The 27,005-nt window shown below is 49.8% G+C and overlaps 2 protein-coding genes across 2 annotated transcripts in view; one reads left to right on the plus strand and one right to left on the minus strand.

Moving 5' to 3' along the window:
• The window catches only part of EPB41L5 (erythrocyte membrane protein band 4.1 like 5), a 35,382-nt gene extending 19,267 nt beyond the window's left edge, over positions 1–16,115 (plus strand). Inside the window, exons 7-26 of the mRNA XM_069982428.1 lie at positions 17–69; positions 755–875; positions 1,224–1,311; positions 1,796–1,884; positions 3,158–3,227; positions 3,469–3,638; positions 4,148–4,254; positions 4,361–4,388; positions 4,534–4,576; positions 5,070–5,179; positions 8,838–9,010; positions 9,093–9,184; positions 10,504–10,632; positions 10,736–10,791; positions 10,866–10,949; positions 12,019–12,112; positions 12,515–12,619; positions 12,696–12,737; positions 13,243–13,376; positions 13,630–16,115. Coding sequence (XP_069838529.1) covers positions 17–69; positions 755–875; positions 1,224–1,311; positions 1,796–1,884; positions 3,158–3,227; positions 3,469–3,638; positions 4,148–4,254; positions 4,361–4,388; positions 4,534–4,576; positions 5,070–5,179; positions 8,838–9,010; positions 9,093–9,184; positions 10,504–10,632; positions 10,736–10,791; positions 10,866–10,949; positions 12,019–12,112; positions 12,515–12,619; positions 12,696–12,737; positions 13,243–13,376; positions 13,630–13,687 — 1,846 coding nt within the window. The 3' untranslated portion in view covers positions 13,688–16,115. The remainder of the gene's footprint in view (positions 1–16; positions 70–754; positions 876–1,223; positions 1,312–1,795; positions 1,885–3,157; positions 3,228–3,468; positions 3,639–4,147; positions 4,255–4,360; positions 4,389–4,533; positions 4,577–5,069; positions 5,180–8,837; positions 9,011–9,092; positions 9,185–10,503; positions 10,633–10,735; positions 10,792–10,865; positions 10,950–12,018; positions 12,113–12,514; positions 12,620–12,695; positions 12,738–13,242; positions 13,377–13,629) is intronic.
• Positions 16,116–18,114: 1,999 nt separating this feature from the next.
• LOC138800622 (kelch domain-containing protein 1-like) lies at positions 18,115–25,319 on the minus strand. The gene is made up of 7 exons (XM_069982429.1): positions 25,115–25,319; positions 24,507–24,586; positions 23,344–23,422; positions 21,945–21,985; positions 21,741–21,861; positions 21,456–21,642; positions 18,115–19,234 (listed from the first exon to the last, which is right to left on the minus strand). The coding sequence occupies exons 1-7, from the start codon at positions 25,296–25,298 to the stop codon at positions 18,643–18,645; spliced, it is 1,284 nt and encodes a 427-aa protein (XP_069838530.1). The 5' UTR covers positions 25,299–25,319; the 3' UTR covers positions 18,115–18,642.
• Between the last annotated feature and the right edge of the window lie 1,686 nt (positions 25,320–27,005).

The raw sequence follows: 27,005 nt of genomic DNA on the forward strand, positions 1-27,005 counted from the left end.
TGTGTTTGTCTTCCAGGCTAGAGTGCCCATTTGACACGGCGGTGCAGTTAGCGGCGTACACGATCCAGGGTAAGTAGCGCCCCTCTGTCCGTGCAGGTAGCGGGTGTGGCCCCCCGGTGTGGTGAGCAGTGCCGGGGAAGGCGGCTCAGGCCCGCGCCCTGTGCGGTAAGCCCCCGTCTGGCTGCTGCCGGGCTCATAAGGAGATTGTGTTGAGATGAGATGGGATGTTAATCCGGATTTAGCAGCGTTGGCGCGAGCGGCCGGGAGACATGATATTTCCAGAGGAATCCGGCACTAACCTTTCCTCTGCCGGTGCTGAGGGGCCATTAACCCCGTGAAGCCCCCAAACCTTAGACTCCTTGCGTTGTCTGACAACCTCCAGGTCATCCTGCATCCTCAGGGTCAGAGGTCAGGGGAGGGTCATGCTGAGGCCAGTGTCTCTAGATTTGGGTGGGTGGGGGTCCTGGGGGCGGGGTCAGAGGAGGGTCATGCTGGGGACAGGGGGTCATTCCTGTTTGACCCCTAAATAATCATCTTTTATTGCAAAATAAAAATCTCAACTGGTGATTAAAAACAGCGCCACCCCCATCCACAGGCGATATCTGGTATTACAGCTTCATTGTATAAAGTATATGGGGCTCAGCTGCAATCCCGCATACGACCTGTGGACAGGGGGGGCGCTGTGTCTAGAAGAAAGCAGCCATTATTCTCTACAGCCCCTTTAATCTTCACAACTATCTTTTCTTCCTTCCAGGGGAGTTGGGGGACTTTGACCCCTCGGAGCACACGCCCGACCTGGTGTCAGAATTTCGCTTTGTACCCACACAGACAGAGGAGATGGAGCTCGACATCTTCCAGAAGTGGAAGGAGTTCAGGTAAGAGAGCTTCATCATGTCTCATTCTTCAGAGCTGCACTCACTATTCTGCTGTTATATCATGTATTCTCCCTCAGAGCTGCACTCACTATTCTGCAGTTACATCATGTCTCATCCTCCAGAGCTGCACTCTTTATTCTGCTGTCACATCGTGTCTTATCCTCCAGAGCTGCGCTCACTATTCTGCTGTTACCTCATGTATTCTCCTCCAGAGCTGCACTCACTATTCTGCTGTCACATCATGTCTTCTCCTCCAGAGCTGCACTCACTATTCACTGTGCATTGTGGGAGCTGTTCTTGTGTTTACGCGCTGTAATGGCAGATTCCGTCCTCTCCCTTCTCCCTCAGGGGTCAGACGCCCGCCGAGGCTGAAACAAATTATCTGAACAAAGCGAAGTGGCTGGAGATGTACGGGGTGGACATGCACATAGTGAAGGTGAGTGCCGCCATCTGCAGCTGCTGCCTCATCCATCACATACATAAAGCGTGGCCACCGAGGTGCTCTGTAACTGTGAGACTACAACTCCCAGCATGCCTTATACATTGTTGGGGCCCCGGGTCCTGCGCATCTCTGATCCTCAGAGCAGATGTCGCTCCTCACTGTAGACCTGACGTTCTGTTCATTCAGATAGAGAATTAGAGCAAAGGATTGTGGGAGGACGGGAGAAGGTGATGGCTTGGCAAAATGGCTGCTGCAGTCTATGGATCCCCCTGTAGCTGAGCTCCTGTAGGTTCTCCCGGGGCCCCTGGGTCCCCCTGTAGCTGAGCTCCTGTAGGTTCTCCCGGGGCCCCTGGGTCCCCCTGTAGCTGAGATCCTGTAGGTTCTCCCGGGGCCCCTGGGTCCCCCTGTAGCTGAGCTCCTGTAGGCTCTCCCGGGCCCCCCGGTTCTGACCGCTCGTTCTCCTTCTCTTATGTTTCAGGCTCGGGACGGCAATGACTACCAGCTGGGTCTGACCCCGACGGGCGTTCTGGTCTTCGAGGGGAACACTAAGATCGGCCTGTTCTTCTGGTGAGTCCTGCGGAGTGAGGATTCCTGTGACTCTGGATGGATCCGGCCTCCCGGTCACTGAGCGGATCCTGCGGCAGATGTGAGGGGGGATCCGGCTGCCAGCATGGCCGCTCTGCATATGGACGCGGCTGCTGTCGTGCATCGCGGGAGATGTGGTGGGAGCTGTCAGTGCCGCATTTTTCACTCCCCCCTCACATGGCTGCACAGTGTTTGCTGAGGATGATGGGAGTCTGTCAGCAATGGGGAGGGGGCTGATTACACTGTGGCGGAACTACAACTCCCATCATACTCTGAGAAAACTTGCAAAACTGCAGGGTCACATTGTTTACTACTTCCACCATGCTGCCTGCTGTTAGGGCATGCTGGGAGTTGTAGTTCTGTGTGATGGGAATGTTCCAGCATTACCCATTAGTTTGTAATGCCGTTCTCCACCAGCGGGGGCAGCAGAGCTCCCACCTGACTCACCAGGTGACACATCCTCCAGGAACGCCGCTGATCTCCTGAAAAATGTGAAGTATTTCTGATTGTCTGTAACCTGACCCCACCCATCCTGTAACCTGACCCCACCCATCCTGTAACCTGACCCCACCCATCCTGTGTGGGGGAGGGGTCTCCGCCCCGGTACAAGGGGGGTGTCTCCCAGGTATAGAGATCGGGAGGAATAATCTGCATCACGTGGGGCGTTAGTCATTCCTCAGCTATGTCCCCAGGCCGCACTTCCTGCTCCTACAGGATGAGACACAACATGACGACGTGTGACAAGTCCGCTAGTCCGGAATCTGCCCCCCCCCTCTAACAGCTGAGGGTTCGTTACAGTTGTTCCTGTCTTGGGAGTTTGTTACAATGTGTCAGTCTGGAGTTCCGGAATCTTCATTTCAATCCCTGACTGGATGCAACTGTAGCAAACCCTCAGCTGTGAGAAGTGTCAGGACGGCTGCACCAGGGATGGGGAACCCTCCGCCCTCCAGCTGTTACAGAACTACATCTCCCATCATGCTTGCACAGCCCCCCATCCCTGGTCTACACTGTGCAGTTATGGGTCAGGAGGTGAAGCTGCTGACCCATGGGGGGGCCGTTGGGTGACTGAGGGGGTCACCTGCCTGATCCTCCACCATCTCCCACTTCCTGGTCTCCCATCACAGGACCCTGCCGGCTAACACTTGTTTTCTTCTTCCTCTTCCTCTGATGATCCGGCACCTGTTAGATTAAAGGCATTAATAATAACCCCGCCATCTTTAATGATACATTTCCTCTCCGCCATCTTCTCTCTCAGGCCCAAAATAACTCGTCTGGACTTTAAGAAGTCAAAGCTGACGCTGGTCGTGGTTGAGGACGATGAGCAGGTGAGGAGGGTGTAAGTGGGTGTAGTTCATCTCTGCGACCACTAGATGTCGCTGCTGGTTTATGTTCTGCTGCTGTCAGTCACCTATAGGGAGTCGGGAATCTTCTACATGTGATCAGGTTTACATATATATGTCCCTGTCCCTTTAAGGCCCAAGTGTCCGTGTAGCTGCCGAGAGACTGACGCTGTGGGGAGCGCAGCTCTGGGGTCTTGTCTGCACTGACCATGATTCTTATTTACAGGGGAAGGAACAGGAGCACACGTTTGTATTCAAGATGGAGCATCCGAAGGCCTGTAAGCACCTGTGGAAGTGCGCTGTGGAGCATCACGCCTTCTTCCGGCTCCGCAGCCCCACACAGAAAACCTCCACCCGCTCCGGATTCATACGCCTGGGCTCACGCTTCAGATACAGGTAAAAGGACGAACAGAGGGAAGTGCACTACTACATGTGAGGTGCTCAGCATACTGACTGTGAGCCCCGGGGCAGATCCAGGGGTCCAGTCACCTCCAGAGCTGCACTCACTATTCTGCTGGTGGGGTCACTGTGTACATACATTACATTACTGATCCTGAGTTACATCCTGTATTATACCCCAGAGCTGCACTCACTATTCTGCTGGTGAGGTCACTGTGTACATACATTACTGATCCTGAGTTACATCATGTATTATACTCCAGAGCTGCACTCACTATTCTGCTGGTGGGGTCACTGTGTACATACATTACTGATCCTGAGTTATCACTGTTCATCGTCCCTTGCTGCCTAATACATGAGCAGAAGTTTGAATGCTGCTTTGGATGTCCCTGGGGTATAAGACTGGATGTATGTAGTGGAGTTGAATCTGTAATCTCTGTTTTGCAGTCCCGGTTTACCTGCAGTCCCATGTAAATGAAGCCATTGTCTCCTTTTTATCTCTACAGCGGGAAAACCGAATACCAGACGACAAAATCCAGCAAACCGCGACGTTCATCGTCCTTCGAGCGCCGACCCAGCAAACGCTACTCACGGAGAAGCATGTTACAGCGAGGTAGGAGGTGACGTCATAGTGATGTCATCTTCTATCCAGTTCCCATCACTGCATCGCTTTACTGTTTGCTGTGAAATAATTTTGACTTTTTCCTCTCTGTTTGCAGCACAAGCACCGAGGCCCGACCTGATAAAGTAAGACACCCCCCCCCCCCCCCGTTCACTACTTGCCCTCCCCGTTCACTCCTCCTCCCACATTCACTCCTTGCCCCGCCCCTCCCACATTCACTCCTCCCCGTGCGATTCTCGTCTATAACATCTTCATCTTTGTCGCCTGCAGCGCCGACCGACCAGAACCTGTTCGCCCCAACGGAGCCCAACAAGTAAGAGAACATGGCGACCTGCGTGACATCACCAGTTAGAGCGTAATACAGTTACATCCCATAGTCCGCCATCTGATAGATCGGAAACTGTGATAGCACTGAGGGGGGGGACTGTTATTCGGAGGGATCCTGAACCAAGATGCCGGATTATCAGATGTGTCCCACAATTCTCTACTCCATAATGTAACTGTGTCCCCGGTATCTCGCATCATAGGCTTAGATACTTCAGCAGACAGTATCGCTAATGACTGGCTTAGATACACCCAACAGGGCAGGGGCTCAAAAGATGGTATAACTGACTTAGATACAGAGATCCATGTCACAGCAGCTGAGCGGACTGTATCACACATGACAGGCTTAGATACAGTATGGTGTCAGGCACAGATTCAGCATTATGCTGTTAGCTTTGCAGACAGTATCACAGGTGGGAAGCTTAGATACACTGTTCAGCAGCACAGTATCGCTGTATTGTTCCTGACTCTGTGTCTCGCAGGTTTGGCCCGTGAAGCCGTCCGTCCGTCCTGCGGTCCCCGCACAGCCGGCGCTCTTTGAGATCCAAGCTCTTCATCAGAGTCCCGGAGCCAATCACCCAGAGAAGAAATGGTTTGTTGGTCTCGTTCTTCTGTTTGTTGATCAGATTAGTCGCACAGAAGTTTTGGACTTTTTAATTTATTTTTTACTTTGTGGTTCTCTAGGATTAGAGAGGAAAACCAGCGCCCCCCCCCCCGTCCTCAGGCTGTGTGTGGTATTACAACTGGCTCCATTCACTTCAGTGGAACTGACCTGCAGTACCAGACACAGCCTGAGGCCAGGGGAGGCGCTGTTTGTGGAATCATCTGTTTGATCCTGTCATGTTGTCTGTGTCCTCGGTGCTGCTCGCTGTCTTTGTGCTGCTGCTTCTGTATCCAATCACCAATCGCTGCTGTTGCCCCTGATCCGCTGGTGGTGTGTGCGGTGCCTGGTGGTGGTGGGATCCGCGGGGGGCTTGGGGTCCTGTGGATACGGATATCTGCTCTCTGCTATCTGTATCCTGACAGCTATTGCCTCTCTGCTCCACTTGATTTGATTCTTTCCACCATCGTGGTGACAATAATGGCTGCCGATCACCGCAAACCAGATTATTCACCTCGCCGGCATAATCAATAATCTGCTGCAAGGAGGAAGCTGCCATCTGATCCATGTAATCCAATCAATCATCCAGACTAATCAATAACTGATAAACCAATCCAGTCTGATCTAAGGAGACGACAATCAATGATCCAGTCTGACTAATCAATAAAGTCCCAAATCTCTGATCAGTCCAGATAAAGGAGACTTGATCCATAATAGTGATCAGATCCTAGTAATGAAATCGGTCATCAAGTCTGCCTGATCAGCAATGAAGAAGCCGATCCAAGTAATCATTGATCTGTTCAGATTGGTTAAGATCACGTTCCACACAATCAATGACCCTCGTGTGATCGTCAAGGATCCAGTCTAATGAATCTATTGATCCGCGATCCTATCGATAATCTGTGGTGTAATGACTTAATCCTGATCATCATTAGATCTGACGTCGGTCAGTCGTCTGGGATTTATAATCAATAATCTGTTATTAGTATCCAGTCCTGATGCTTCATAATCCAGAGTCCATAGTGATCGATTATTTAGACTGGATCACTGCTGATCAATCATGGGATTGAAGTAAGGAACAGGCTAATAATCAATCACCTGATCTTCCCAATCTGATTGGATTAAAAAAAAATCCTGAGGATAAAGCTGTGACGTCCAGTGATCTGTGATTCCGGTTACATTATCAGTTGTGATTTGTGATCTGAGGCTGTGATTGGGGATTTGGTTCTAATGATCTCTGATCTGGTGCCAGTGATCAGGGATCTGATCCTAATAATCTGTGATCTGGTGATGGGGGTCTGATCCTGATGATCTTTGATCTGGTGCTGGGCTTTTGGAGATTTTATCCTAATGATTTGTGATCTGGTGCCAGGAATCTGGGATCTGATCCTATTGATCTGTGATCTGGTGTTGGGGATCTGATCCCTTTGATCTGTGATCTAGTGCCGGTAGTCGGGAATCTGATCCCTTTGGTGTCTGATCTGGTGTCTGGGATTAGTGATCCTGGTGATCTGATCCTAATGATCTGGGATCTGGTGCCTGTGATTGGGCATCTGATCCTAATGGTCTGTAATCTGGTGCCGGTGGTGGGGGATCTGATCCTAATGGCATATGATCCTAATGATCTGGTGCGGGTGGTCAGGGATCTGGTGCCGGGGATCTCATCCTAATGATTGGGGATCCTAATGATCTGGGATCTTGTGCTGCGCTTTTAGGGATCTGATCTTAATCTGTGATCTGGTGTTGGTGATCGGGGATCTGATTTAATGATGAATCTTCCACTCGGCTGATCTACTATTGACTCTTGGGGGATTGTCAGTGATCGCCGGCTCTCCCTCCTCTCCGCATCCTTCTCTTCTTCGCTTACCTCTTGGGCGCAGGTTTTCTCGCAGTTTTCACGGTCGGTTTATTTATAATTAATCTTAAGTCTTTAAATGAAACAACCGCAGGCCTGTGGGGGCGCCGGGCTCCGCGCAGGAGGCTGGAAGCTACCGGAAGCCGCAGTCCTCCTCCTCTGCGCTGCTGACGGACAGAAGTTACACCCACTCCATGTATCCGCACAACGCCAGGAACACCGGGAAACCCATCGAGCTCCACGGGCTGAACCCTCGGGCGGCCATGACAGAGTTATAAGGATCACATGGACAGATTCTATGCATCAAAGATGGTGGATTCATGGTCTTTACCATCCTGGAGGACTCCGCCCCATCTGATGATGTCACATATACCAGGCTGTGACTGTTGTGCAGAGCTCCGCCCCAATCTGATGAGGTCATATATATACCAGGCTGTGAGCTGTGACTGTTGTGCAGAGCTCCGCCCCCATCTGACGATGTCATATATATACCAGGCTGTGACTGTTGTGCAGAGCTCCGCCCCTGCTCCGCCCTCGTCTTTAATCCACTGACTTGTTACAGTTTATCACAAGGTCGATAGAAGTTACGTCATGTGTCGTCTCTGCCTGGAGGTTGGGAGGGATGGATGTGGGGGGTCCAGGGGGTTGGGAGGGATGGATGGAGGGGGGTGTCCTGGGGGTTGGGAGGGATGGATGTGGAGGGTCCAGGGGGGTTGGGAGGGAGGGATGGATGGTTGGAGGGGGGTGTCTTGCGGGTTGGGAGGGATGGATGTGGAGGGTCCAGGGGGTTTGGAGGGATGGATGGAGGGGAGGGTCCAGGGGGTTGGGAGGGATGGATGGAGGGGGGTGTCCAGGGGGTTGGGAGGGATGGATGGAGGGGGGTGTCCTGGGGGTTGGGAGGGATGGATGAAGGGGGGTGTCCTGGGGGTTGGGAGGGATGGATGGATGGGGGGGGTTGGAAGGGATGGATGTGGGGGGCCTGGGAGGGATGGATGTGGAGGGTCCAGGGGGTTGGGAGGGATGGATGTGGGGGTGGGGGGTCCAGGGGGTTGGGAGGGATGGATGGATGGAGGGGGGTGTCCTGAGGGTTGGGAAGGATGGATGTGGAGGGTCCTGGGGGTTGGGAGGGATGGATGTGGGGGGGTTCGAACGGATGGATGGAGGGGGCCTGGTAGGGATGGATGCTGGGGGGGGGGGGGGGGGGGGCTGTCCTGGGGGTTGGGAGGGATGGATGTGGGGGGGGGGGGGGGGGGTATTCTGCCACCAGACATGTTGGTGATTGTGAATGGTGTGACAATGTGCGGCTCCTCCCCCGCAGTGTTATCTGCATAAATGTATGGGGGTCCGTGCGCTCCGTGCTGCGGGTCGTGTCTTTGGGGGAGGGTCTAGATAGGAGCGCCCCCCTTATCACTGCCCTGGATGGGAGTTTTGTGCTGTGTCCCTCTGATAACACTTCCTGTCCCTGACAGCTTAGTGTCACCAGGTAGACTCACACTTCTATTTATAGCCGCCCCCACTCAGGCCAGGGAGTGTTATCATAGGGACGCTGCACAGATATGAGCTTCTCCCTGTGACTTCTGTGTAACCGCAATAAAGGCAAATAAAAGCGTCTGCTCTGAACTCGTCTCCGTGTTTCTGTCTATGGAGGAACAATGCAAAACTGGTGAGTATGATAAGAGCGCCCCCCACCACCACCAGGAGGGCACTGCGCCAGGCCGATGTCTGGATCTGCTGATGGCGGCTGTGAGCGCTGCTCCGGGGACAGCTCCTCAGTCACTTCTGCTGCCTCCACAGCTTTATTAGTGTCGCAGAGAGTCAGGAGCAGCTGGAGAACAAGATGGAGGAGATCCTGACCCTGGCGGTCACCTCCGGCCCCGGGGCCCCCAGCCTGGACACCGGGATCCTGGGCTTCTCCAACCCCGGCCTAGAGGAGATGACTGCGGCCCAGACGGACGCCCCGCCGCCAGGTAGGAGGAGCCCCAAACGATTGGGGGGGGGGGGGGGGGGGCACATAGCTTCTCACCGCGTCATCCTCTGCTTTATATTTAGTGTTTGAAGATTCGACTGTGAAGCTGAACAACATGGATGCCGGTGCTGTGGCCCTCCCCCCGCTGCGACTGAACATCAATGTGAACAAACAGGTAGCGGGCTCTCTACAGCCTCCAGCCCCCCCCCCCATCCTGTGCTCCTCAGCTTCCCCCCCCATCCTGTGCTCCTCAGCCTCCCCCCCCCATCCTGTGCTCCTCAGCCCCCCCCCATCCTGTGCTCCTCAGCCTCCCCCCCCCCCCATCCTGTGCTCCTCAGCCTCCCCCCCCCCCCCCCTCCTGTGCTCCTCAGCCTAACCCCCCCCCCCATCCTGTGCTCCTCAACCTCCCCCCCCCCATCCTGTGCTCCTTGGCCCCCCCCCCATCCTGTGCTCCTCAGCCTAACAGCCCCCCATCCTGTGCTCCTCAGCCTCCCCCCCCCCCATCCTGTGCTCCTTGCCCCCCCCCCATCCTGTGCTCCTCAGCCTAACCCCCCCCATCCTGTGCTCCTCAACCTCCCCCCCCCCCCCCATCCTGTGCTCCTCAGCCTCCCCCCCCCCCATCCTGTGCTCCTTGGCCCCCCCCCCATCCTGTGCTCCTCAGCCTAACCCCCCCCCCCCATCCTGTGCTCCTCAACCTCCCCCCCCCCCATCCTGTGCTCCTTGGCCTCTCCTCGGCCTCCCCCCATCCTGTGCTCCTCAGCCTCCCCCCCCCCCCATCCTGTGCTCCTTGCCCCCCCCCCATCCTGTGCTCCTCAGCCTAACCCCCCCCCCCCCCTCCTGTGCTCCTCAACCTCCCCCCCCCCCCCATCCTGTGCTCCTCAGCCTCCCCCCCCCATCCTGTGCTCCTTGGCCCCCCCCCCCCATCCTGTGCTCCTTGGCCTCTCCTCGGCCTCCCCCCATCCTGTGCTCCTCAGCCTCCCCCCCCCCCCCCCCTCCTGTGCTCCTTGGCCCCCCCCCCCATCCTGTGCTCCTCAGCCTAACCCCCCCCCCATCCTGTGCTCCTCAACCTCCCCCCCCCCCCATCCTGTGCTCCTCAGCCTAACCCCCCCCCATCCTGTGCTCCTCAACCTCCCCCCCCCCCCCATCCTGTGCTCCTCAGCCTCCCCCCCCATCCTGTGCTCCTTGCCCCCCCCATCCTGTGCTCCTCAGCCTAACCCCCCCCATCCTGTGCTCCTCAACCTCCCCCCCCCCCCCATCCTGTGCTCCTCAGCCTCCCCCCCCCCCCCATCCTGTGCTCCTTGGCCTCTCCTCAGCCTCCCCCCCCCTCCTGTGCTCCTCGCCCCCCCCCCCCCCCCCCATCCTGTGCTCCTTGGCCTCTCCTCAGCCTCCCCCCCCCCCCCCTCCTGTGCTCCTCGGCCCCCCCATCCTGTGCTCCTCGGCCTCCATTCCTTCCTTCGGTCTCCCTCTGGTATAACCCCCATCATTGTCTCTCAGGAGGAGCCAGTGAAGCTGATAGAGAAATGTCTAAATAACAAGGTGGAAGCTCCGGCGTCCGCCCCAATATGGCTGCCGACCGATATAAAGAGCAACATCCTGAAGGCGCAGGTGGAGGCCGGACACAAGGTGAGGTCAGGTGACGGAGCGCTGCTCTGAGGGTGTACATGACGCTGTACTGTTGGGTTATATCCAGGTCGTTGTCTGATCCTGTCGCTTTGTGTCTTTACAGATGATCAGAGATGATGCGGGGATCAGTCACATGACCTCTGTGGAGACGACTCCCAGGTGAGTGACCCCCGCGACCCCCGCCCTCATGCCTCCTCCTCCCCCCAGGATAATGACCAATGTTTCCCCCATAGAAGCCTCACGGCGAAAGTCACCAACCGCCCGACGGTGCAAGAACCTCTGGAACCGCAGACTCCGCCCCAGACCGCGCTCGTAACGTGAGTGATGGCCGGACCCAAACTACTCCAGCTGCTCCATCTGCCCCCAAACTACTCCAGCTGCTCCATCTGCCCCCAAACTGCTCCATCTGCCCCCAAAACTACTCCAGCTGCTCCATCTGCCCCCAAAACTACTCCATCTGCCCCCAAACTGCTCCATCTGCCCCCAAACTACTCCAGCTGCTCCATCTGCCCCCAAACTGCTCCATCTGCCCCCAAACTACTCCAGCTGCTCCATCTGCCCCCAAACTACTCCCGCTGCTCCATCTGCCCCCAAACTACTCCAGCTGCTCCATCTGCCCCCAAACTGCTCCATCTGCCCCCAAACTACTCCAGCTGCTCCATCTGCCCCCAAACTACTCCCGCTGCTCCATCTGCCCCCAAAACTACTCCAGCTGCTCCATCTGCCCCCAAACTACTCCAGCTGCTCCATCTGCCCCAAACTACTCCAGCTGCTCCATCTGCCCCCAAACTGCTCCATCTGCCCCCAAACTGCTCCATCTGCCCCCAAACTGCTCCAGCTGCTCCATCTGCCCCCAAACTACTCCAGCTGCCCCCAAACTACTCCAGCTGCCCCCAAACTACTCCAGCTGCTCCCAAACTGCTCCAGCTGCCCCCAAACTACTCCAGCTGCTCCAGCTGCCCCCAAACTACTCCAGCTGCTCCACCTGCCCCACCACCGCACTATGTACAGTTCTAGAAACCTTCTTGCCCTTCCATCTCTCTGCCGGCAGCTCCTGCATGTGTTTCCTATCCTGGGATATTAGTGGCAGAGCGTTATATTACAGTATTAGTCATGTGACCTCGTGTGTGATGTCCCTGAGGCAAGGTCACCTGATACCGTGACAATGTCCACAGTGTTAGAGAGCACGTAACGTCACTGCTCTCTGTTATCAGCCGGCACTCCGGGAGTTCTGTGCTGTGTTACAGAGTGCGTAATGTCACTGCTGTGTTATCAGCCGCTGCTCTGTTATCGGCCGCTGCTCTCTAGTGTTTTGGTATCGGCCGCTGCTTTCGCTTATCAGCCGACGCTCTTATATAATTTTTTTTTTTTTTTTTTTGTCTGTAGAAATTTTGGGCCCCCGGAGATGAGAGAACCAAAACTTGAGAACATGGTGACATCCTGCCCCCTGCCCCCGCCGGACGAGGCCTCGCAAATCAAGGTAAAGAGCCGGACTGGAATCCGTTACAATGTGTCAAGGCAGGTAAAGAGTAACAAACCATAGGGACAGGAGAATCTGGACAAGCCCTTTAAGGAGAACTCCGCCTAGAAGCATTGATCAGCTGACTTCACTGGCCGCCCCCTCCACTCTCGCTGCTTTAAGCTCAGGGTTCGGGGATCCCCACCCCAACACACAGGGACCCCCACAGATCCAGCATGTGTCACCTATTTAGTAGATTGGTAACTGCTTCTGGGCGGAATACCACTTTAAATGACCCATTATGGGAGAGGCAGCACAGGCCAGCAGTATGGGGGGGGTCCAAGTGCTCTGTGCTGGGGGCGGGAGCTGTGGATGATAGACAGGTCAGCTCCAGGGTAATCCGTTGGACCTTTTCCACCACAGACGGCAACTGATGACCTGGATGCGCTGTTGGCGTCACTGACTGAGAACCTTATCGACCTCACAGAGCCCCCTCCCTCCCCACCCCCTCCAGTAACGCCCCCTCTGGTAAGTGTTATGTATAGCAAATCATAGCTCCGCCCATCACCAAGGAGGAAGATGACTGGTTGTTTGTTTTCTTTAGGTCCCGTCCTACACGGCTATCGCCCCTCGGTGGTTAATACCGGTAAGTGCAGGGACAATGCAGGGGCAGCGAGTCTTTACGTTTTAAATTCCACAGTATAGTGAACACTACATCTCCCACAGCAGGCTGAGCATGCTCACTGCAGCCGACGCTGTACAGCAGGCTGAGCATGCTCACTGCAGCCGACGCTGTACAGCAGGCTGAGCATGCTCACTGCACCCAATGAACATGCAGGGGCAGCTCTGCATATGACTGAGTACTAGATCTGTGATTTCTTAAAGGGATTATCCAGGTTCTGAAATACATGGCCGCTTGCTTCCAGAAACAGCACCTCTCCTGCCCTCTGGTTGGGTGTGGGAGTTTTGCAGCTCTGTTCCATTGAAGTAAATGGAGTTGTAGTATTGCACACAGCCTAAGGACAGTGGTGGCACTGTATTGCAAGAAAGTGGCTGTTTTTCTAATCCCTTTTAATAAAGCCACACCTGAGCTGGGGGCAAAAACACTTTAAGGTAGAACCTGACTTATTTGTTTTTCTTGCTCTTCTCAGAGCGGAGTGGTATCGAACGGTCACCTCGGAGCAGAGACCTCCCTGCCAGCAAAAGTCCTGAATAATGTGACTGACGCTCCCCCCGCTGCTCCAGAGACCCTCGATGTCGTCCAAGTTCCTGCCACCACTGCCAGGTGGGATCACGTAGCCCAATGCCTATGCTTAAAGGGTTATTACAGGAGTTGAAAAACATGGCTGTTTGCTTTCAAAAATGGCGCCACCTCTGTCCACAGGTTGTGTGTGATATGGCAGCTCAGCCGCATTTATTACAATGGAGCTGTAATACCAGGCACGACCATGGACAGGTGTGGCGCTGTTTTTCAGGAGCAGGCAGCCATGTTTGTTTAACTCCTTTTAATGTCTCTTGACACCTGTGGTTAATTTCAGCTCTGCGATTTCCAAAGAAGTGACGAGACCGCGATGTCTGCTGACCACCGAGCTGTGAGCGCTGCCGGACAATAAAGGGCCAGTGCTCTGTGATTACTCCACCAAGCTGCGGATGAGCCTGAACAGATCTCCTGACGGACGATAAGCTATTGATGCACTGGAATCTCCCCCCTCCCCCAGCTGGTGAACGTGCTGCGCCATCCTGTCCGCTCTGCCTTACGCTCGGATCGCTCTGGTTGCCACATTCCCCTGGTGACGTGGTTACATATCAGGGACCTCCTGGGAGAAGGAATCCTCCGGGATCGTACGTGAAGCTTCACACCTGAGCCCTCGCCACCCCTGACGCCACGGTCACGTGATGCCTGTTCCGTCGCTGTTTAGGGACTCTTTATGGTATTTTTCCATTACCTTTCGGTTTTATTCTTTTATGAACACACAGCGTATCACTGCCAGAACCCAGCTGTAAAGCAAGAGCTACAACTGCTGTAAATCGTTGGGGGTGGGGAACAGTCTGTTCACTTTGAACCCTTTCTGCCCCTTTTAGTGCAGGTTTGTTTATAATCCTTGTAATATGATATTGAGTAACTTTTTTTTTTTTTTTTATATAGTTACTTCATGTCTTCTACTGTAGTCATATCCAGAGCTGCATTCGTACTTCTGCTAAGATCTACCATGTAGAGACACTGATCTTGCAGTCTGAAAGCAGAGGTGTATTCTGGGAGTTCTTTACACCAGCTGGAAGTTATTATATAATGTGCTGCATGGATAACTGATTCCATTATGAATGCAGCTCTGGGGGTGACTGGAGCGTTCACAGTAATGCGTCGTGTTACCTGGGCCATGATTCTTCACCACATTCCAGCTTCGCCTTGGTTGATATTAAGCATTTTTTTTTTTTTTTTTAACGTGTATGTTTTTTCTTTAGCTGTTGTGCTGGCTGCTGGTGTAGAGCTGCAGCAGCGTTACAGTGTGTCAGCTATCTCTGCAGATGTGTTATGCTGTACAGTCTGTGTTGCACATTGGTCTTTTAGGTCACACAATGCAGTATACTGCCCCCTTGTGGGCAGGCAGCAGCGCTGAGACTTTTGACCATAGTCTCCTTTAAGAGGCAGGATGATGCAGTGAGGACAGCTCTGGATAGGTAAATGATGTCTGTAGTAATTGGATCTTTGGCGTCTGGCGGATTTAGTAAGTTTTAGTCCAATGAATGAGGAGTAATCCTGGATCCGTCATGTTTTCTGCTTCAGTCGCAGCTAGATCTGCAGCTATGACCCTGCTGGATCTTTCATCTCACTGTTTGCTGCAGTGCGGGATGTAGACTGATCACACGGATGACTACATCTACCAGCATGCAATACAGCAGAGCCCAGTCCTCTGTCGTGTTTGGTTTTGTGTGAGTGGACTGCAGTTTGTATGCTGCTCTGGATGTGACTTGTGTCTAGCTCTGGAATGAGCCAAGACATCTTGTTTTCTCTTCCTCCCACGTGGGCAGGATGTGATGCTCTGCGGTTGCAGGAGGGTGGTGGTTCTAGTAGATACTCTGCAGCCCCAGGGAAGTTTTATTGCAATCTGAATCCAATGTTACACTGAAACCTGCACCTCTCCTGTCTGGGAACTACAACCCCCAGCATGCACTGCCCCTGATAGATCACTAGTAAAGAGTCACTTTATTCCCCCGCATTATCACTGGATAGCACATGAGTTTTATGGTTACATTGTTCTCTTCTATAGTCACAGCCTAAGCTGCAGCGAGGATTCTCCTGTTACATTGTGTTATCTCCAGTCCCACCATTCTGTGATCATTAGTAGGAGGAGTAACAGTATAAAATATAACCGCAGCTCTGGCTGTAACTTGAGCATGAGACCTGATGGAAGAGCAGAATTGTGAATGCAGCTCTGGCTGTAACTGGATGAGAGCGCACAATATAAATGACTCTGTTTTACAGGTAGACTTCACATGTGACATATCTGAAGGCGGGGTTATGTGAAGCTCCGCCCCCTTTTACCGCACTGACACCTCATAGCCACTGACTGTACTGTTACTGTTTTCGCACTAACTGGATTTTTACTTTTTGATATTTTGCTGTAGATCAGAATGTAATTTATTTTTCTTGGCTTTTTTTTTTTTTTTGTCGCTGTATCTTTTTTTTCGCGACGATTCTTTGTAGACGCCTGAACGCGACTCCGGTTTATACTGAACGGATCACTGAGAACTTTTATTCTATTTTACATCAAATATAAAAAAAATTAAACAATCTGATTTTGTCTTTATAATTTTATTTTTTGTCGTCCTCAGTTCATTCGCAGCAGATGATGGAGAGCGCCATTCTCTATAGGACGGTGCTTTCCAGCTGTGGCACAGGCATGGTGGGAGTTGTGGGGACGATTATTAAAGGGAACCAGTCACCTCCTTGCCAAGTGTGTGACCCGATGCCAGTACCTTACAGCTGCTCTTTGACGCTGTGACCAGCAGGGTGGCAATTTTAAAATGTCCATCTTTTAATCCTTAATCCTAGCACTTGGTAAGTAGGCATGGGGGCGGAGCCACAGCAGCACGTGGTCTTGCTGCCTCCTCTGCCGCTTTCCAGCTACTCATGCTTGATTGGCAGCCTGAGTGCTGGGAACTTAAAGGGCTTATCCAGTTTTATGTGCTGCTTTGCTGGAGACCAAACCTGTTATACTTACCTCCCGCTGCCTTCACCACTTCCCAGATGAACTCATCTTGAGAATGACAGCCCACTCAGCCAATCACTGTGACAGGGCAGCAGCCAGTGATTGGCTGTCACACTCAAGATGAGTTTCCCAGGAGTGGCGGGAGGACACTGGAGGAGCATAGAGAGGTAAGTAGAGGTACCAGTCAGGGCAGCATTCTATTAATACTGTGTGTGTATGTATGTACCCACACACCTACACACACACCTCCTTAAGCTTTGGCTGCTCTGCCCCATGCCTAGATACTGGGGGTCTAGATGGAGGATTAAAATGGATATTTTAATTCCTCCCCAAGTGTCGGCCGGGCACAGGGTTGGAGAGCTGTACCTGGCAGCTGTAGGGTACTGCCACCAAGTCCAACTTCCTCTGTGAGGTGATTGGTTCCCGTTACGTGTTGGCACCAGCTAATTCCTGAATCTGTATAAATCGGCTCAGTTGTAGAGTCTCGGCCTCTCCTCTGTTGTATACACTGTATATTGATTGAATATATAATAATATTTGTACTTGTGGTGTTAGGTTTTAATCCCTTGAAATAACAAGGAAACTCTTATTTGCACGGCTGAAGTCATTGTTTGTGGGGCTGCACCCTCCACATGGAGTAAACAATAGGCTGAGACTTTTGCATTCATATAAATAGGGTTAATCCAGTATTACAAACATGGCTGTGTTCTGCCGGAATAGTGCCACTCTTGTATCACAGATCAGTTCCATTGCACCAGGATGTAATACCACACACAACCTCAGGACTGGAGTGGAGCTGTTTGGGCTCTGGATTCACACTGGTAACTGATCAGGGGTGGTTCCTACTGACTTCTGTGGTCCCTATATTTAAGGGGTCATCCCTCTCACCAACCGCCATACATCCCCACAGGACTGACAGACTGCCTGAACATGTGACAGAAGTATTGACACAAAAACTTTATAAAACTTTATTAGGTCTTATACGACTAAAGGAGTGATGACTGCGGCGGAATCATCGGCTCATTACTTTTATGGCACAATATGGTGTAAACATTCACACATTCTGCATTTTCCCAGAGATTTATTTTTCTCTTCTGTACTTCCCTTAAAGGGGTTATCCAGCGCTACAAAAACATGGCCACTTTCCCCCTACTGTTGTCTCCAGATTGGGTGGGGTATTGAAACTCAGTTCCATTGAAGTAAATGGAGCTTAATTACAAACTGCCCCTGAACTGGAGACAACAATAGGGGGAAAAGTGGCCATGTTTTTGTAGCACTGGATAACCCCTTTAAACACAATGGAAGCCGCCATCCTGTCAGAGCCGGGTGGCACGTGGCTCACATAACATGGCGGCACTATGTTTGGCACTTGACTATGGAAGACGATGATCGGTATCGCCGAGTCCTGCCCAGGTTACTAGGTTAGGGATCCATTGTTTCTGGCAGCTGAGGGTTTCTTGTTTTCCATCAGGCTATAGAGTTGCCAGCATTGCCACTGTCTCTCCTGATCCCCCACTTTATCTCCCAGAGAACAAATGGATCGGGCAGATGAAATCCAATATGCCTGATCATTTTTGTCAGGTATATGTATAAATGTGTACAAGCAGCTTTACATAATGTCCATCACTCTGTCCTCACATGCGGCACAAGGATCCCATCCTGTAAAGGCACTTCAGACCACCAAGGTTAGCTTTTTTTTCTTCTAAAAGGAAGATCTCTCCCCCTCCCCCACCTTCCTCCTTTCCAACAAGATGAGTGTATAGAATATATATATATATATATATATATATATATATATATATATATATATATATATATATAGAGAGGGAGGGGGGGAGGGGGGAAAGCATCCGCTGCTCCATTATTTGCTGGTGTGAATGAACTGTCGGAGCTGACGTTACTGTAGATCGGGTCCTGGGGCGGCTGGCACTTCCCCGGTTATTAATAAACTACAGTGTCAGCCATCAGTCCTGAGAGACGAGGATCAGCAGCTATTCCTGGTGCAGCGTCTCATTATAGCACATGGCCACTTCTATACCTGCAGCACCGACGCCGTGAGTGACCCTGAAGGCCGCAGTCTATAATAGTGCAGGAGCGTTATAAGGAGAGAATTTTTCTGCTGGAGAACACTTCAGTCGGCCTCTCCTCGCTGGCTGATAACAGAGGACAACAGATTGATTGTACTATTACAGAGCTCTATAGCACCTGCAGATGCAGCATTCTACGCAGTAATACATGGCGCCACTGTGCTGCTACAGACTGTAGTGTAACCATAGCGACCTTCGGTCATCCTTCTCTCAATGTAACAGATAATCCAGGAGACTCCTCAGTGCTTTGCCGCTACTTCTCCACCATTATCCGATTTACAGAGATCTCACAATGTCTGGAGAGCGGCTTCCCGCCAATCATCAGGAAACCATCCTCTGCTGGATCCCCAGAGGTAGTCTGTGCACAACCCTCCTCCAGGAGGGTGAAGGACTCGTTCTCGTAGCCGCTCAGTAGCCGCTGCTCATCAGTATCCGAGGAGAACGAGCAGGAACAGAGGACGGGGGAAGCTGGACGCTCCTTAAAAGTTTTCATCTCTATCAGGTTGGAGCTGGAGATTGTGGACACTTTATTAGATCCTAAAGTGAGGAAAGACTGAAGCTTCTCCACCGAGGACTCCCTGCACGGCCCCTCCGAGTGATCACTGCACAATGAGGAGGTCCTGGTGCCAGATGTGGACTTACTGCCCACCGCGACCACACAGTGATACATCCGCGCACAATCCACTCTCTGCTTTACTCCAGAGATCTTCTTCCAGGAACGAGAAGCAAAATCATATTTCCACAGATTATGAGCAGGAGTGCGAGACGGTAATCCTCCCCCGACTATCCACAGACACCCATGATGGATCACAGAGCCGTGGCCAACCAGCTTTGGAGGACCAAAGCTTCCCAAAGAAAGAAAAGCAGAAGGAGCAGGATTAATATGGATAAAATATAACTACTATAATACTGCTCCTATATACAGGAATATAACTACTATAATACTGCCCCTATATACAAGAATATAACTACTATAATACTGTTCCCTATATACAGGAATATAACTACTATAATACTGCTCCTATATACAGGAAATATAACTACTATAATACTGCTCCCTATATACAGGGATATAACTACTATAATACTGCTCCTATATACAGGGATATAACTACTATAATACTGCCCCTATATACAAGAATATAACTACTATAATACAGCTCCTATATACAGGAATATAACTACTATAATACTGCTCCTATATACAAGAATATAACTACTATAATACTGCCCCTATATACAAGAATATAACTACTATAATACTGCTCCTATATACAGGGATATAACTACTATAATACTGCCCCTATATACAAGAATATAACTACTATAATACAGCTCCTATATACAGGAATATAACTACTATAATACTGCTCCTATATACAGGAATATAACTACTATAATACTGCTCCTATATACAGGAATATAACTACTATAATACTGCTCCTATATACAAGAATATAACTACTATACTACTGTTCCTATATACAAGAATATAACTACTATAATACTGCTCCTATATACAGGAATATAACTACTATACTACTGTTCCTATATACAAGAATATAACTACTATAATACTGCTCCTATATACAGGAATATAACTACTATAATACTGCTCCTATATACAGGAATATAACTACTATAATACTGCTCCTATATACAGGGATATAACTACTATAATACTGCTCCTATATACAGGGATATAACTACTATAATACTGCTCCTATATACAGGAATATAACTACTATAATACTGCTCCTATATACAAGAATATAACTACTATAATACAGCTCCTATATACAGGAATATAACTACTATAATACTGCTCCTATATACAAGAATATAACTACTATAATACTGCCCCTATATACAAGAATATAACTACTATAATACTGCTCCTATATACAGGGATATAACTACTATAATACTGCCCCTATATACAAGAATATAACTACTATAATACAGCTCCTATATACAGGAATATAACTACTATAATACTGCTCCTATATACAGGAATATAACTACTATAATACTACTCCTATATACAGGGATATACTACTATAATACTGCTCCTATATACAGGAATATAACTACTATAATACTGCTCCTATATACAGGAATATAACTACTATAATACTGCTCCTATATACAAGAATATAACTACTATACTACTGTTCCTATATACAAGAATATAACTACTATAATACTGCTCCTATATACAGGAATATAACTACTATAATACTGCTCCTATATACAGGAATATAACTACTATAATACTGCTCCTATATACAGGGATATAACTACTATAATACTGCTCCTATATACAGGGATATAACTACTATAATACTGCTCCTATATACAGGAATATAACTACTATAATACTGCTCCTATATACAGGAATATAACTACTATAATACTGCTCCTATATACAGGAATATACTACTATAATACTGCTCCTATATACAGGAATATAACTACTATAATACTGCTCCTATATACAGGAATATACTACTATAATACTGCTCCTATATACAGGAATATAACTACTATAATACTGCTCCCTATATACAGGAATATACTACTATAATACTGCTCCTATATACAGGAATATAACTACTATAATACTGCTCCTATATACAGGGATATAACTACTATAATACTGCCCCCTATATACAGGAATATACTACTATAATACTGCTCCTATATACAGGGATATAACTACTATAATACTGCTCCTATATACAGGAATATAACTACTATAATACTACTCCTATATACAGGAATATACTACTATAATACTGCTCCTATATACAGGGATATAACTACTATAATACTGCCCCCTATATACAGGGATATAACTACTATAATACTGCTCCTATATACAGGTATATAACTACTATAATACTGCTCCTATATACAGGGATATAACTACTATAATACTGCTCCTATATACAGGAATATACTACTATAATGCTGCTCCTATATACGGGGATATACTACTATAATACTGCTCCTATATACAGGAATTTACTACTATAATACTGCCCCCTAGCTGCTTGGTCTCACCTAGTTTTAATGATTGACCAGTTGTGTCTCCGGAAATCAAATCTCCAGAAGTCGCTTTGTTCGGCCATATTCTTCAGTCCTCCAAACAAGAACATGGCAGCATTATGGGTAACACAGGAGTGTCCATGTCGGGGTCCGGGGCCCAAGCCACGTGTGTGAGGACTCAGCTGCGACCACTTCTGTGTATCTGCCAATAGAATGTGATGTGTTATATTGGAGCCGACATTTATGGCAGGATCGGTAACCGATTCTCTCTACCAGCTGCTCACACACTGCAGAGATTACCAAAATAAAACACCCAGAATTCCTCCACTGTCCCCTCAATATCGAAGTAGCCTCCATACACAAACATGGCCGACTGGTACACGACCGCGCTGTGCCCCTTCCTGTTGGTGGGTCTGTTCTCCTGTAACACACAGATGAGGTTTAGTCCTGTGAGGTTTAGCCCCGCCCCCGAGGAGCAGCTGCATCACTACACACAGTTATTACCTGTCCCTCCCAGGCCTTGACTTCACGCCATCTTCTTGTCTCTGAGGAGAGAAAAACGTTCAGGAGGCGCTCCGACATAACGGTCACATGATACAGGACACACCCCGTTCCTCTTATTACCCAGTGTCCATCATTTTATTATTAATGATGAAGACTTTCTCAGGGTAAATTATTTACTGCTCCCAGTGAGGAGATAAGTGGAGTAGAAGGAAAGAAGGAGGTGATGATGCAGGCAGAGCGGTGGGGGCGTGACAATGTGTCAGGACAGATCCCCTTACTATGGATAACAAATGGAACAGTTTCAGTAACTAAATTTTGAAACATTCTTAAAAGGGACCTTCACCCTTTGTTTAAACCTTTAAGATAAAAGTGTGCTACAGTGCAGGGGTGACGTGATAAAGCCTCGACCGTCTAGACATGATGGTAATTGTAGTTCTGCGTCAGCTGAAGGGATCTAAGGGTCCTATTACACGGAGCGATTTTTAACGATTAACGACTAATGATAAACTATCACAAACGAGATTGTTTATCATTAACCTGAAATCGTTCACCATATTACACAGAACGATGGTCGTTAGATATGATCATTATTGCGATCGCTTATTCCTTCTGATCTCAGGAAAACCATGGGCAATGTGCTATTACACTGAACGATTAGATGAAAAATGCGGAACTTGAGCGAACGATTAGCGAATGATTAACGATAATTTTAGCTTCAGATCTAATTCAATGATCAACGACATATGAACGATTTTTCGATCGTTGCCTGCAATTACACAGAGCGAATATAGTTTAAATTCAAACGATATAACGATTTTTCGCACGATAATCGTCCCCTGTAAGAGGGCCCTAAGTCTGATGTCTGTGCTGTACGATATCCCACACAAAGGTATAGTCCGGCACAATAAGGAGACCCACCTATATACTCAGCAGGTAGTGGAACTTTGTCATGTTGCCTTGAACTGTGCTACAAATTGCTGTGGTGTTCTCAGCTTAGAGAGGTAATTCATATATACAATAAATGTCACTGAAAATAGGAAAAAACTGCGGCACTTACCGCTCTTGTAGCAAAGTAAAAAACTGTTCTTTTTATTTCATTCCTTAAAATCACATAGCAGGTTAGACGCCAGTGAGTGCATGTGGGTTACAGCTGTTTCGCGTTAACCAAGCGCTTCTACAGACCCGGGTACAGCTGTAACCCACATGCACTGACTCACTGGCCTCTAACCTGCTATGTGATTGAAGGAATGAAATAAAAAGAACAGTTTTTTTACTTTGCTACAAGAGTGGTAAGTGCCGCAGTTTTTTCCTATTTTCAGTGACATTTACTGTGCTGTACGATATGTTGTTCTTCCCTATTAACCCCGCGGGTGCCATTTCCAGCTCCCATCCCGCTCACCTGTACAGTACATCCACAGCGGGGTATGGTCTCGATTTGCCCCAAAATCCACCATCCCGCCGAACACATAGAGCACGCCCTGCGGAGACAGAAGAATCAAAAGTGAAGGGAACTCGAGAAAGGACTCCTGCTCTCCTCCAAGATATCCAGCCCCCCAGCTCCTCCAAGATATCCAGCCCCCCCAGCCGGGGACCGGAAAATCTTCAGCCGAGGAAACAAAGATCAAGATGGATATTACCTCTGATGCTTGTATCTTCCCTATAGATTATAGCACCAGTTAGCCCCTCCCCCATGTCAGTGTGTATTTAGGGGAATACGTCAGCTCTATATGATGCTCAAGTGCCATAGAGGCCGGGCTGAGCTGCAGCATGCATGCCCTGCCCTGTATGGTTGATGTACAGGGCTCAATGCTGGAAGCGGTGGGGAGGTGGCGTACATGGTAACCAATAAAAAAAAAAAAAAAAAAAAAAAAATTAAAAATGGCAATTTTAATTCAAAGAAAATAAAAAAAAAGGGGGGGAATAAAAGTTAATAAAGGGGTATTCCACTCAGACATAACCTTTGATAAGTTGCTGCCCATGGTGAGACTGACAATTCCTTCCATACTATCTATTCAGTCTCCTTCCCCCAGTTCTCAGATGCTTTAAAATCTGTGTGTGAGCTTTTCTCTCTGTCTCCCCCTCCTCCCCCCGCCCTTCTGAGACAGGTGTTGTAAACAAGTCCCTGGCCGGCTGTATCTGCAACATTGTAGCTTCTTTGTAATGCTGGGAGGGTTAATCACAATGAGTTCATCAGCAACTTGACCTCAGATCAACCCTCCCAGCATTACCAAGAATGCTACAATGTTGCAGATAAAGCCTGCCAGGGACTTGTTTGAATCAGCTGTCTCAGCAGGGAGGGGGTGGAGGAGGAGACACAAAAATCTGTGTGTGAGCTTTTCTATCTTCAGCAGAAAGCAGCAGCTGAGAACTGGGGAAGGAGACTGAATAGATAATAACAAGTATGGAAGGAATTGTTAGTCTCACCATGGGCAGCAACATATCAGAAGTTATGTCTGATTGGAATACCCCTTTAATTTCCAGGGTCTGTTAGGTGTTCAGCTCCTGAAGGAGAACATACACAAAGTTGCATTATTATATACAGATGAGGAAGGGTGGAGTTACCTCGTGGGCCACCATGGAGTGTCCTTCCAGCTTATCCGGAGCTTGTCGGCAGCTCGGAAGCTGCTCCCACCGACCGAGAGCTGAAACAAAAGCCGAGACTGTGAGACGACTGAGATATAAACAGAAACCGCAACAATGTGTTTACTCAACAGAAGACGGAAACCGAGACCTGGGGAGCAAACGCCAAAGAGGCGCACAGCAGCTGTGCCAGGAAAACATTTGTCATACAACATATTAGCCCATCCATCAGGATCTGCCTGTGATCAGTGAAAGCAAACACTGGGGCTCATATCCTCTACAGACTTAAAGGGGTAGTTCACAAAAATAAAAAATTCTCCTTCAAATCAACTGGTCTCAGCAAGTGCCAGAGATTTGTAATTTACTTCTATTGAAAAATCTCTCTTCTTCCAGTACTTATCAGCTGCTGTATATCCTGGTGGAAAAGGATTTAGCTCACAGGGGATTGTAGATGTGGGATAGATCAGATCTGCAGGAGTCTGGAAAAGCTGGGTGTCAATCACTGTAGGATGTGGGTAGCCTCTTTCATCATCATCATCACCACCACACAGGTCCTGGGCTCCTCCTGCAGAATGTACCATGTCGCTCACCTATACTGTATCTCCAGAAATCCCCCAGCACTGTGTCCTGACGGCCCCCATGGACGTACACAAAGCCGTTGTACTCCACTGCTGCGTGCTTGAAGCGATCACACGGCACCTTCTCCCTGCGGGACAGCGGCTCCCAGGCACAGTCGGCGCTCTCGGTGATCATGCTCGCCGGCTCCTCTGGCATGGTGTCACACAGCGCCCCCTACAGCCTGGGGAAGAGAATGACAATGTAATACAACCAGCTCAGGCCTGGACCCCCATCTAGCAGGGTGCCCCCCACCTACGCCATGTTCACAGAAGCTGCACAGATCCGTACATAGAGGTCTCCAGGTATCATACAACCCTGATCGGCCCCGGTGGACAGGCATGGGGAGTGTTTATACCAGCGGCCAAAAAAACCCACCAAAAACTTGCCCAACAGGTCCTTACGGAGAAGCGGCACCTTCCTCAATCATGTGATGTGAGCACAGGCCGGGGAGCGGAGCATGAGACGTCATATGAGCAGACAATACAGGAGGGAGCTGCACGTCTGTGCATCCTGAGCCTCCTGGTTCATATACACCAGGGGTCCCCAAACTTTTTACACAGGGGGCCAGTTCATGGTCCCCCAGAGCGGTGGAGGGCCGGACTATATGCCGCTGCTATATACTGATCATCTGTCTCTGGTCCAGGGAAGGAGCATTGGGGGTGACTTAGGATTGTGGAATTTTAGTTCTACCACAGCCACACAGGATCATGCTGGGAGTTGTAGTTCTACCACAGCCACACAGGATCATGCTGAGAGTTGCAGTTCTACAACAGCCACACAGGAGCATGCTGGGAGTTGTAGTTCTACCTCAGCCACACAGGAGCATGCTGGGAGTTGTAGTTCTACCTCAGCCACACAGGAGCATGCTGGGAGTTGTAGTTCTACCTCAGCCACACAGGAGCATGCTGGGAGTTGTAGTTCTACCTCAGCCACACAGGAGCATGCTGGGAGTTGTAGTTTTATATCAGCCACACAGCAGCATGCTGGGAGTTGTAGTTTTATATCAGCCACACAGCAGCATGCTGAGAGTTGTAGTTTTACCACAGCCACACAGGATCATGCTGAGAGTTGTTTTTCTACCAAAGCCACACAGGATCATACTGGGAGTTGGAGAGCGGTGGAGGGCCGGACTATATGCCGCTGCTATATACTGATCATCTGTCTCTGGTCCAGGGAAGGAGCATTGGGGGTGACTTAGGATTGTGGAATTTTAGTTCTACAACAGCCACAAAGGATCATGCAGGGAGTTGCAGTTCTACCACAGCCACACAAGAGCATGCTGGAAGTTGTAGTTCTACCTCAGCCACATAGGATCATGCTGGGAGTTGTAGTTCTCTCAGGCACACAGGAGCATGCTGGAAGTTGTAGTTCTACCATAGTCACACAGGATCATGCTGGGAGTTGTAGTTCTACCTCAGACACACATACATATACTCACCCACACAGCAGTAGCAGTGGAGGATGACACTGTCTTTGCCCATAAGGAGAAGGTGGAGGATCATCCTGTTCATCTGTCTCTGGTCAAGGGGGCAGCAGGATGATGCCAGCCATGCTGTCTCCATTAGGAGGGGGTGGGGTTGGGGCAGTTGTTGGCTGGGAGATGCTGTGGGGGGCGGGGGATGGTACCAGGCTAGTGTCTGGGGAGAGGAGGCTTCCCACTTCTGTCTCTCAGCAAGGCTGCTGCGCAGAGCCGAGGGCCGGATGAATGGCCTCAGGGGGGCGGATGTGGCCCGCGGGCTGTAGTTTGGGGACCCCTGATATACACAATGCAGCCCCATACAAACTTACACAGTGCTGCCAATTTATTCAATCATTTTTATTTTAAATCGTACGATTAAACAATTTCCAGAAACTCATACAGGG

Source organism: Dendropsophus ebraccatus, chromosome 9 (assembly GCF_027789765.1).
Source record: "Dendropsophus ebraccatus isolate aDenEbr1 chromosome 9, aDenEbr1.pat, whole genome shotgun sequence".
Taxonomy (NCBI): domain Eukaryota; kingdom Metazoa; phylum Chordata; class Amphibia; order Anura; family Hylidae; genus Dendropsophus; species Dendropsophus ebraccatus.